The sequence below is a fragment of the Procambarus clarkii genome, chromosome 39 (assembly GCF_040958095.1).
Source record: "Procambarus clarkii isolate CNS0578487 chromosome 39, FALCON_Pclarkii_2.0, whole genome shotgun sequence".
Taxonomy (NCBI): Eukaryota; Metazoa; Arthropoda; class Malacostraca; order Decapoda; family Cambaridae; genus Procambarus; species Procambarus clarkii.
In genome coordinates this window covers 2,964,905-2,977,761 of record NC_091188.1, presented here as the reverse complement: position 1 = coordinate 2,977,761, position 12,857 = coordinate 2,964,905, and the positions used below count along the sequence as shown (strand labels likewise).

At 39.4% G+C, this 12,857-nt stretch overlaps 2 protein-coding genes across 2 annotated transcripts; one reads left to right on the top strand and one right to left on the bottom strand.

Annotated features, from left to right (window-relative positions):
- Positions 1-336: 336 nt before the first annotated feature.
- Positions 337-751, bottom strand: LOC123760544 (adult-specific rigid cuticular protein 15.7-like). The gene is made up of 2 exons (XM_045746235.2): positions 677-751; positions 337-564 (listed from the first exon to the last, which is right to left on the bottom strand). Exons 1-2 carry the CDS (start codon positions 734-736, stop codon positions 337-339), a joined length of 288 nt encoding a protein of 95 aa, XP_045602191.1. The 5' UTR covers positions 737-751.
- Positions 752-8,760: 8,009 nt separating this feature from the next.
- Positions 8,761-9,197, top strand: LOC123760508 (adult-specific rigid cuticular protein 15.7-like). The gene is made up of 2 exons (XM_045746197.2): positions 8,761-8,841; positions 8,970-9,197. The coding sequence occupies exons 1-2, from the start codon at positions 8,761-8,763 to the stop codon at positions 9,195-9,197; spliced, it is 309 nt and encodes a 102-aa protein (XP_045602153.2).
- Positions 9,198-12,857: the final 3,660 nt, after the last annotated feature.

Sequence of the window (12,857 nt, the reverse complement as noted above, 5' to 3'; positions counted from 1 at the left end):
AGCTGTAAACAGATTAGTGTATTTACAGTACAGGCTAAACCCACTCTGTAATCTGTTTCTTGTCTAAATTAAAAAAATGTGTTCTGGTCTGCATATTTTAGTGTAACAACAGAACTTTGCAAGAGTGTCAATCGTATTTTATCAACTCTAATGTTGCATTAGGAACTCAGTCGGGAAATTGGCTCAATGAGGCTGGGACTGACTATCTTAGACTTCTCTTATTGTGCAATAAGGACCCAGTAGGGAAGTAAAAATTAATTGGAAGCAGTAAGTATTTATTTCCTATTTATGGCTGTTCAGAACATGTAGATTTAGTTAGACTGTAGTGGGCAGTCGTTAGTAGCCATAAGAGGGAGCATAACTGGGATGGGTGGCTGTGCCCTGGAAGCTCACGGTAGCATGATATCCGCTACCGTCGGCCCAGTAATCAACCCTCTGGACGCGACCGTCAGGTAAGTTGACCCAGTAGGAACCCTTGGCGTTGCCATTGTTGCCGCTCTCTTGCTGACCGAAGTTGGTGGCTCCAGAGTTGATCCCGTAGTTGAAATCGTAGGGCAGAGGCGCCTGTGAACACATCAAAGAGACATTTTTAATGTCATCTTTACACAGTATTTTATTATATATAATTATGGTATTATGTTAACGTTACACAATCGTGAAACACGTGATTACGTACATAAGATGGTTGCTGGTATCCACCTGGGAGAGCCACACCAGCGGCCACCAGCATGCACATCAACACCACCTGTGGGAACACAAGACATTAATTGTTGTGGGTGAGCTTATTATTACCTGACACCCTTAAGGCTACTCATTTAATATATCATGATTAACAAAATGTTGTGATACGATGGTGCTAAAAATTAAATGCTTTAATATACTATAAGAAACGTCTTCACCCACCCTTACTAACTCAGTAACGGATACAACCTTCCCCTATGCATTAAGTAACACCTTTATGGATTCAGTAACGGATGAAACCTAGTGTATACTCGTTAACTGGTGCAGCTTCCCACGCTTCCTCATCAACGCTCCATTTCCCACAGGTGTTCCCAGGTGTGCGTGTCATTAGGGAAGTAAGACTATATGTTGTATCACCTCAGTATCAGTTTAGAAAATGTCGCTGAACCACAGCAAGAACTTTTCCGTAAATGAAAAGTTGTCAAAATTTCATATTCACATAAAGTTTATTTTTGCACTCTGTACGGGATTAAAGGAAAATTGCAGGATTGAAATGGAGGTACACTGGAGTATTAAATTTGTCTGCAGTCGACTGGCCTTGAACATTCCGTAATACATTATAGCTTTGTATTTGTAACGATTCTGAAATGAATAATACACCGAGTTTTGATGGAACTCGAAAAAATAATAATACATACAGAAGTGAACATGTTTGGTAGTGTGGCGATGGGGTGATGAGCAGACACTGACTCCTCCCTGGTCTCCAGCCTGGCTTTATACCTCCAGCTGGACCCCGAGTCACCAGCCTCATCTTCCTGTCAAGGTTGATGCCTGACCAGCCATGCTGTTCAGAGTCAAATGTTTCTTATAAGACACTTCACAGTCAACACTCTTACTTTCCTCTAGGTGTTACGGCCACCAACCATACCTACCTCAGACAACCAACCATACCTACCTCAGACAACCAACCATACCTACCTCAGACAACCAACCATACCTACCTCAGGCCACCAACCATACCTACCTCAGGCCACCAACCATACCTACCTCAGACAACCAACCATACCTACCTCAGACAACCAACCATACCTACCTCAGGCCACCAACCATACCTACCTCAGACAACCAACCATACCTACCTCAGGCCACCAACCATACCTACCTCAGACAACCAACCATACCTACCTCAGACAACCAACCATACCTACCTCAGACAACCAACCATACCTACCTCAGACAACCAACCATACCTACCTCAGACAACCAACCATACCTACCTCAGACAACCAACCATACCTACCTCAGGCCACCAACCATACCTACCTCAGGCCACCATAATTTACAGCAGAGACAAACTTGGAAATTCAAACTTATTTATCTAACGTTATGCACAAGTTTGACTTGTGAAAGGATGGTCGTAAATAGGTTACTGTGGAAGACTGAGGGATAGCATAAGATGAGGGACAGTGGCTTCACCAGAGTTGGTACTGATCACTGCGCGACAACCATTAACTCAGGTTCGAACAAGCATTTTGTTCTAAATCTAGAACAAGCATTTACTAAGCTGTGTTCATGATAAAGTATTAATAGTCGCTAGTCCATTACATATGAATAAAGCACAAATTCCGCTAGATCAAGTAACATTTGAGTGGAGCGGTTTAGGGCTCAAAATATCTGCATACCTGATCCACCAGGCTGTGAGTCATACGCCAGGCTGCGAGCAGCCGCGTCGGACAGCCCAGCCCATCCCTCTGGTCTGGTAGTACTTATAGTAACGAGGAGGACTATAGGATGTATACCGACGTACAACGCAATTGGAAAGTAGAAATCGGTACTATTGAATTGGGATAAACCGGAAAAGATTTTCTATTTATGTTGCAAAGACAAACTAAACTAACCTAACCTAACGTTCCTAGGCCTAATACATGCTGTGGCCTAATATAGTACATATGTGTGCTATACTAGGCCTAAGAATATTTAAGTTTGTTTTTTAGTTTCATTTCTTCGGACTCTATAAAGTGAATAGTACAAAATTTTACTAATTGCTAAGTACGTCAATATTTGTACTATGGTGCACATAGTTACAAAAAAGTACTATCTAAACAGGAGGATGGGTTGGACAGTCTGGTTGACCAGACCACCAACCGTGAAGCCTGGTCAGAAACCGGGCCGCGGGGTCGTTGGTCCTTGGAATCATGGACAGGTAGACAATGAGATCAGGAGGCAACACTCCGGACAGGCACCTACCCATTCAAGATAGTAACTTCAATTGTTGCAAAAATCAATGTCATGGAGTATGATAGAAAAATAAAATATCATTCAACAAACAAATTCAATATCTGAAGGAAAAGCAAAATTTTGATTTAATATTAAGAGCAATCACGAGGCCACTCTAGGGCTGTCAAGTGAAGGTGGTTCGAATCTCTTTCTCCTGGCCAGTGGGCAAAGGTTGAGGGTATTCAAAGCGTTGCAATAAGAGTCATAAAGGCGTCTCCGAGATGAACTAAAATACTAATCTTAAAACTGGAAGTCAAAGTTATATAGTTTGTAATAATTATATGCGGACTTGCTGCGTGCAAGTCCAAGAATATTGACTAGGTCAAGAAACTTAAATATATAATCAATGGAGCACTAACTCGGGAGAGAAGAGCTTCCAATAGCAACAGGTGGACTCACTTTGCAATAAACACCATTACGTTTGAAATCACAAATACAGTCACTGAAAAAATGGCGAAGAAATGCATTGAGATTTCGTTATATAAGCTCCATGTGAACCAGTGTCAGCAGAATTTAAGACAATGGCTCTTCAATAAAAAGAATCAGACTAACCCACATCTGTTTTCACTGAACAGATGAATAAAGAGAAACACTCAATTTCTGACAGCTTAAAATACTTCACAGACAGATCAATAGACCAGAAGAGTCAAACACATCAAGCTGTAGTTAAGACATGAAATTCTGTAGTTAGTTGGTGACTCTCACGGCTGCTCTGTTTTTAAAACAGAGATGCTAACTAATCAAAGCGTTAGGACCACGCTCTTGCTGACATATTTTCATATATATAGATTTGATTGAAAACTGAAAACATTGCAACAAGAGCACTTACGTGACAACATCTATTTGATCACATAAGTTATAACATTAATATACTCATATATCATTGTCGTCGAATACTTATCAACTGGGCGCCTAGTCATGTAGGAATATCAGAGAATGACATTGCAGATGAAGCTGCAAAACTTGCATCTAAGAGGAGGAATGTAGACATTTAGATGCCTCAGAATTTAGCACAAATTAAGAAAAATAATCATAGCCAGAGTAATGCAGAAGCCGCAGATACACGTCAGGTCCTACCGAAAGGTACAATAATTCCACCAACTATGAACCAATTTGCTGAAAGTTAACACAAGAAGAACATAGGTACAAATGTACCGTATGAAAGTTGGGTACCAATGTGAATACCAAGTTGGTTTACAGGATCAAGAAGAAAGGAACTGCCCGACAGTTCACGAGTCGTGAACACTCATTCACCGCCCAAGTTTGGCTGAAATGAGAAACAAATAGTTCCCAGCTAGAGAATCAGGACCCCTGCACGAATATCATCTGAACAATAACATTGCCTAATCCTACCCACCATCAGTGTCCACCCCGGGCCACCATCAGTGTCCACCCCTGGCCACTACCAGTGCCCACCCCAGGCCACCACCAGTGCCCACCCCGGGCCACCACCAGTGTCCACCCCGGACCACCACCAGTGCCCACCCCGGGCCACCACCAGTGTCCACCCCGGGCGACCACCAGTGCCCACCCCGGGCCACCACCAGTGCCCACCCCGGGCCACCACCAGTGCCCACCCCGGGCCACCATTAAGGTATCATCACGGTCATGAGTGTCCGCCACCACCAGGCAAGCGGAGTGGTGGACAGAGTGACGTTGGGTGCGGGTTGGCTGGGAAGGCGCCAGAACTGACCGGGGTGGGCGCCTCCCGCGTGCTCCCACTGGCACAGCTCCATGTCTCCTGCCTCACCTGGAGGCACGAGAGGACAGGCAACACACACACACACTCACACATCTAATGAAGATATAATTTCTTAGCGCGCTTTTTGTTTTCATTTTTTTGGGGAGCATCAGTTTTCAGAGCGTGACTAAATCTTTGGAAAAACTGAGACGGATGGTGTTGTGAGCGGCGGCGTCCTCCGGCTCCACGGTGTCTTGCTCCTGGGCCATTGTTACGGTGCACCAGTAATCATAACGCTGAGGTGTTTAGCGAGAGGTCTCGTTGCATCACTCACTGTGGTCACCTTCTTCCCGGTTATCAGCATTGTCTCCACCAGAGGAGAGCGATTCACTGTCATTGTGTGGCCGTCACTTTTCTCCTCTGTTTGCCGGTCTTGGTCTCGCCACGTGTACTCGTCTAACTGTACTCTGCTAACTGTACATTTTGGGAATGAGATCCGACTCCTGGGTTCCCTCCACTGGTGTAACGCAGCACCTACTCGACCTTATGGGTCTCTTTTTAAGAGCTTGCCCCAAACATTTCCTTACCTGGTGCCTTCAACTCCGACACAAGTCCTCACGCTGAAGAAATCCTTCATCATGTTCCTTGGATTCGTTCTGGTCTTCATCTTCCACCTGTGTGTCCTCGTCATGATTCATAACGCATTAAACAATGTTGGTCTCTGTACTATAGAATGGACATAAGTTCACTTACATAAGTTCACGCTTACAGAGAAGGACAATGAAGTTAATCCCAGGATTTAGGAACCTTCCTCATGAAGCAACCTGTCCTGTGTGTGTATATATATATATATATATATATATATATATATATATATATATATATATATATATATATATATATATATATATATATATATATATATATATATATATATATATATATATATACATACATATATGCAATCTATCTATCTTAGATAAATTTATATTACGGAAAAATGGATAAATACTGGTTGTAAAAAGGTTGTTGATTTATGGAACAAATTACCGGGTAATATAATACACGTAAGATCGCTGGATTGTTTCAAACGAAGGTTAGACATACATATGAATGATTGAGTTTGGGTGGATATAACTAGGAGTTGATTCGTATTGGTCAATCAATAGGACTTCTGCCGTTTGCTGTGTTCTTATGTTGGTAAGGTTTTGTATTCTTTGCTTGTTAACCTGCAACCGGTTAAGGTTGATTGATTGAAAAAGATTAAACCACCCAAAAGGTGGCACGGGCATGAATAGCCCGTAACGGTTTAGGTTGAAGTCACCTGTCTTTTATACAGCCTCTGACGCTTGCCATGAAGCCCGACTAAGCGTAACGTTCCATTAAAATATCTTCATTATTGCTTCATTTGTAAGAACTGTTAATCCTCTGTTATTGCACGTTCAGCACCATCTGACTTCCACGCTGTAAAACTGTTCATAGTTTCTTTGCGAAAATGTTCAAAAGAGTTAATAATGGGGTTTTAACCACCGTTAAATACTACTTTTTAAAACCACTTTTTAGTTTTTCTGGGGTTTTGGGCGCTTGTTAAGTAATAAATAGACCGTCAAAATACTAGAAATTCACCGTGTGTCCCGAGTAATCCTTACCAGCCTCAGTGAACCAATTTCCCCTCGAGTTCCTAATGCAATGTGAGAGGTGTCCCGGGTAGTCGGTAATCTTGGACAAACAGACAGATAAATATTTTACTTTACAGAAGTAGATCTGTATCATAATATAAATTGGTAAAAAACTTAAAATATTTATATTACCACAAATAATATATTTATGCTAGTTAGCTTACCAAAAGTTCTTACAAATAAACAAAAAACACATCTAGGAAACACCTCCCTCCCTCCCTCATGGTCAAGACCTCGCTGAGGGAGGGGGGCATCTTAGGCAACGGTCGCTTGAGAACGACGTGGAAGGGGGCCGCTAAAGATGTTTGTCGTGGGTTAAGTCAGCGGGCATCTGCCTCCTGACATAAACCCCCCTTGCTGCAGGTATCTCTATATTCCTCTGTTGACCAGACCACACTTTAGAGGGTGAAGGGCCGACGACGTTTCGGTCCGTCTTGGACCATTCTCAAGCCATTCTTCAGCCACGTTATTGTGACTTATTGCCTGCACTATATTCCTCTGATAGATACTGTACAGAGTGTTTACAAATTATTCCCCATTATAAGCCTTAATAAATTCACTACTGTAGGAGCTATATTAAAAATGGTTTGTGGTAATTAATATCACGAGACGAGACATTTTATTTTATTATGTAATCTTCCACAGTCCAATTATTTCATCAATAAACCAGAACACGAAGGCAATAGTTAGATGATTTCGTTCCAGACATTAAGAACTGTCTTGCGTGACGTTTCAGCCTCATGTGAGCACTTTATGTGCTGCTGAACGCGGTATTTGCAGTTCTCAGCATCCTCGGTGGAGGGATTATTTAGAACTTCCATTAAGTGAATCCTGAAGTTCTTCTGGTCTGTCGTGAGACACACTAAACCTACCAGTTCCTTTCTGATATAGAACATTGCCATTTTCTTGAAATTGTTTCAGACATCGCCAGAGTGATTGTTTTGTTAGGGGGAGTTGTCTTATATTATCCCAGAACACGTCTCTTTTTTGTATACCTCTATATAGTAATGATGATAGCTTCCCACTGCCACACCACACACATTGCTCTCTCCTTCACTGTTGTCATTGTACCTGTTGAGAATGGTTGCCAAAATAACGTATATCATGATTTATGTTGTGTTATTAATTACCGCGAACTGTTTTAAGATAGCTCATATAAAAATTAGTTTATTAAAGTTCATAATGAGATGAATAACTTGTAGGCACACTATATATCTCTCTTAGTCTCTGTCGATATCTGCGTACTACTTTGTCACGTAGCACACGACTATGAAAAGACGACGTCTCTCACTGACTAATATGGTTTATTGATTAACTTGTTATACTTAAGAATATTAAAGACGAGATAAATTGTTAATAAAATTCAGTACTTGATAAAGTATATCAATAATTAACCTTATATTGTGCGACGTTAAGATATTTAACAGATAATAATTTGATTTGCAACTCCAGTTTCTCAGAGGAAGAGGAAAATCACCAAATTATCACATGAGTATGGGGTGCACAATAAACTAGCAGCTTCCGGCGACAACAGTAAACAATTATGGGCGACCTTGGGTGAGTGTGGCGGGGGGATGGTGAGGCTGGTGACTCGGGGTCCGGCTGGAGGTATAAAGCCAGGCTTGAGACCAGGGAGGAGTCAGTGTCTGCTCACCACCCCATCACCACACTACCAAACATGTTCACTTCTGTAAGTATTGCTTACAATAAACGTAGGATAAAATTACTTCTGATCAAAATAATTTTGTCAAATATAAGAAAAGTGCTTTTCTCTCATAAACCTCTTGACTTGACTCTGTAGTTTAGAGTATTACATGAACTTATATTAAGAAATAATACAAATATTTTTAACATTATTACTAGTGCAATAAAATCAAAGGTATTGAAATCAAACAAATTTTCATCACAAAAATCTTTTAATTTATATTTGATTTCTCACATTTATATATATATATATTTTTTAACCAGCTGCCTCAAACGTTGTCATAATTATATTTTTCTCATTCTCGTTCAGTAAAATATCATTAAACTTCAAGACGACACCTGAAATGTGATGAAGTCTGAGGCCGTGTAGTATATAGCGGGATAATGTTTAGTGAGGCCGTTACAGTACAAGTGTAGCTATAGCAACCATTAAGGAAAACCAGTTCGTTCTTAATGAATTGTTATGTAATTTTTTAGGTATAAACACAGGGAACTCTTAACTGACCTTTCAAATGATACTCTCAACTCTTTGGATCGTATTGATTAGTTGAATGTTGAGTCCTGTGTGTATTTTGTATTGCTTCTGTAGTTCAAAAGAAAAAGAAACTGAAAATCAGCAATCGAGAAAGTCATAACATTAGCAAAGCGTCCAAATATCACAGACTGTTCCTTAAAAATAATAAGTTTAGGGGCCTTATTCACAGTAACAGTCAACTAACCTAGTGCAGCTAATATCTTATGTTCCCACAGGTGGTGTTGATGTGTATGCTGGTGGCCGCTGGTGTGGCTCTCCCAGGTGGATACCAGCAAGCATCCTATGTACGTCATCACGTGTTTCACGATTGTGTAACTTTAATTTAGAATTGCTATATACAAGACTGTTGATTATGTATAATAAAATACTATGTGATGATAACAATGCTGTTACTTTGATGATGTGTCCACAGGCGTCTCTGCCCTACGATTTCAACTACGGGATCAACTCTGGAGCCACCAACTTCGGCCAGCAAGAGAGCGGCAACAATGGCAACGCCAAGGGCTCCTACTGGGTCAACTTACCTGACGGTCGCGTCCAAAGGGTTGATTACTGGGCCGACGGTAGCGGATATCATGCTACCGTGAGCTTCCAGGGCACCGCCAAACATCCCAGCTATGCTCCCTCTTATGGCTACTAACTGCTGCTCACTACACCTTAACTGATAACCTGTTTGTCTTCCATCTGCTTTGTTTTAATTGTTAAACAGATGTATTTACATTAACAAACTACTGGTTTGCTAATATAATTAGTCTGTATCTTAATCGTTGCATCTTGTAAAATTACATGCATGTTTGTATAGTGATGTGTTATGTATATAAGATCAAAACCCAATAATTTCTCAACAGATATAAAGAATGATGAACACTTTCAATCTGAACAATGAACATTCAATGGGTATAGAAATAATTAAATAATCATATTAAACAAACGTTTAATTTAAATCTTTGTTAACTTCCGCGTTGAGTTCCTGACTGTAGTGGTTATTGTAATCAACCTCATTAAACAATTTACTCTACTCTTCTATACACTTGTTCTATTAAACTTTCCAGTTCGATTTGCATTATTGATGTTTTAGTTACTGTTTTGAATTAATATTAGTTAGGTTATTGCCGGGGACAATAAGCTTAAATAAGCTTAGCATTATGACCCGGGTCGCTGTAGGACGTTGCTCATATTTCCAGTTATGAACAGCTGCTCATATCTCCAGTTATGAGTATAATCAGTTATATTGCGATGATAAAAATACTTATTGTAGCTGGCTATAATAACGAATGTTGACAAACCACACACTAGAAAGTGAAGGGACGACGGCGTTTCGGTCCCTCCTGAACCATTCTCAAGTCGATTGTTACTTGAGCCAAGTTTCTGCTTCTTTAACTTTTCATTACCACTCACAATAGGTTTTTTTGAGACAGTTTTACATAATTTATAATTACGATGAAGAATGTTCATAATGGAATATTAATAGTTTGAAACATTATCTTCATCGATCTGCTTCATACATTAAGTTCTGGCTTAAATACAATAAGCCTTATTCATCAAAACAGTGTTTGTCTCGGCTCGTTAATGAAGCATAGGCAGCTTGACAGCTTGACAGCTTTTTAAACATTCAGCATATTATATGATTGTGTCATAACTCTCTGTCTCATGAAATAGATTAAGTTGACTCAGCTCACTCATTTACTCAGACTTAATTGCTCTACTGGTTCCTAACTCTTTCAACAATGGATAAACAAATAATAGATAAAATACTAAGATCAGCACTTTGTTTAACCTCATTTCATGTGAATTTTTTCCGGGAAAACTTTTCTCGATTTCAGTACTACTTCGCATATCTGATAAGTAATATATTATTATCTAGAGAATATAGGACATACTTTTCTGCTAAACACTTCTGCAGAAAGTTAGTGTGTTCAATGCTGTCAGAGGCTTTGGAAACAAGAAACAGAGAGAGCAGAGATACCCTGTGATTTGTGGTACTGAATTGTTTCCGCCACCACGAAATATTAAAACGTCGTTCAAAAGCCAGTTTTGTAAGCTGAAAGTCAGAGATGTCTAGTTCGACAGCTAGAAAGTCAATTAATATATAATCAAATACTTCATTTAATAGTGTGTTTAGGGCAATGGCTACATAGTTATCAAAAGAGGACATAGGAACAAGTACAGAGCTGTTTTTTTTAAAGATGGCTATGTATTATGGGAGAGAAAGATAGGCAGACATACTCATTCAGTGATCCATGTTAAAAGTTAGTAGAATATATGTTAAAGTGGCTAATTATAGATCCCATTTTTTGTATAGCTTTCTCGACCATTACCTGGGGTTATAGTGTACAGGTGTTAAACATTAAGGGCAAGATGTAAACAAGGTTTCACATACTCATATAGTTAGATCAGTTTTGATTTCATCTGTTCTGTAAATAGTACTGTTGTACAAAATACACTATATATATTATGGAGCCCAGATAAATTTTCCACGACGTTCGTTACCATTTTAAATTTCTTAATTTCAACCCAAAAATTCGTATTTCTTTCTTCAAGGGTTATCAGAAACCTTTGATTTCACAATGTTATCTCACTCTTTCTTAGTCTTCTTTATGGCTTGATATTGAGCCCTAGTTCTACGTGTGATTTGCAGCAGCCCAGAATCTCTGGGGCACTCCACATCTTTCTGTAGGTTATATTAAAAGATGGATCTATTTCGTAATTCTCCAATATGATCATTCCAAAAAGTCATACCTCCTCTATTTGTTTGAAAAGGGATACTCTCTTCCCCGCCCTAACTAGCAGTGACATGGCAGATGTTAACAAATAATTAGTGCAGGCACATTAATGCAGGCAATTGCATTAGTAGGAATGTTTAACAGTATCAAGTTTTTTTTATTAAGCCTGCACTTAAACTGATCCAAGTCAGTAGCAGTGGCCTTCTCTCAGTTTAAACGTATTCTAGAAAGGATTCAGTCTTAACTGGCAGCAGCAACTTTCAAGTGAGTTATATTCAAAATGACTATGAGAGAAGGATGTTCCGATTGCTTGTCACTATCACCGATAGTCTTATACCCTCATATGTGACAAGTTAGATCATCATCAATATGATCAATAAATGATCAATAGGAAACTTTTCTTTCCCGTCCCATTACAGAAATCAATAGTTAACATTAAATTCATCACTGATAGCAGGATAATGTACAGTTTCAGTACTCATGAAAGCATAAAGTAAATTTAAATATGTATTTTGTTGAGATACATCAATGTTAAAGTCACCTACCACCATGAGGTTAACATCATGATATGAATTAGCCAACTGAGATATTTCAGCTAGCACATCTCCATACACATCTGCAAAGATGCAGCTTCTGGTGAAACAAGCCACATATACTCATTTGATCAAATACTGCCGAGCACCATTACAGTCAACTACAGAGGCAGTGCGCCTCCTGATACGGTAATGGCTATAAACTTTACATTGCATGATGTTATACCACAAGGATAGTAGTACCACCATAAGGTCTTCCAGGCCCTTGACCACTCATCAGACATTTCAGGGCTAGCAGTGTAAGACTACCCATCAAAGAGGTAGAAAGAGGACATCAAAGAGGTCCTCATAACCTAATAATTTGGGGTTCTGGGCTGACTCTTAGGACTCGAGAATGTCGGACATTTTAATGTGAATGTTATTAAAGGAGTTCGTGTTTCTGTTGAGTTGGGAATGGTGGCTGTACGAGTGAGCAAGTTTAAAACTAATTTAATTCCGGAAGTTTTCAAGATGAAGTGCTCATGGTCGGTCAACCATGACATGGAAGCTGTCACATTGATGGTAGTCTTGAGTAGTAAAGATGGGATTTCTGGGAAGAACAGAAGTCTATTGTATCTGATAAAAAACATTTTTGGTTTCCATTTTATCACTCTGACTATCGTCGAGAATCCTGTTTATTTCCCATGTTAGCAAATCACTAGCTCTGACCACCTGGGACACCTTTCACTGTGTATTAGGAACTCATTCACTTAGTGGGGGAATTATATGAGGATTATAATAAAATGATTACATATTTTGACTATATATTTACTCTCCATTGACCATTCTTTCAATCTGTACATAATTCATTAAGTTTTATACTGATTTATATAACACTTCACTATAAAAACATAAGGTATCCAAGACAACAAATAATATATTTATAAATTATAAAAACTAATCCATACTTGCCAAATAAGGAAACCCAGAAAGAGGTCTGTTTAACAATTGAACACAACAAATGTAAGACAGAAAGGTTATCTGTTAATGTGTTGTTAAGAGAAG

Bases quoted from the DNA above. Each gene is read 5' to 3' on its own strand.
- LOC123760544 (XM_045746235.2), bottom strand. From the start codon at position 736: ATGTGCATGCTGGTGGCCGCTGGTGTGGCTCTCCCAGGTGGATACCAG. The intron at 565-676 runs GTACGTAATCAC...ATGTGTTCACAG, and splicing joins GATACCAGCAACCATCTTAT to GCGCCTCTGCCCTACGATTT.
- LOC123760508 (XM_045746197.2), top strand. From the start codon at position 8,761: ATGTTCCCACAGGTGGTGTTGATGTGTATGCTGGTGGCCGCTGGTGTG. The intron at 8,842-8,969 runs GTACGTCATCAC...ATGTGTCCACAG, and splicing joins GATACCAGCAAGCATCCTAT to GCGTCTCTGCCCTACGATTT.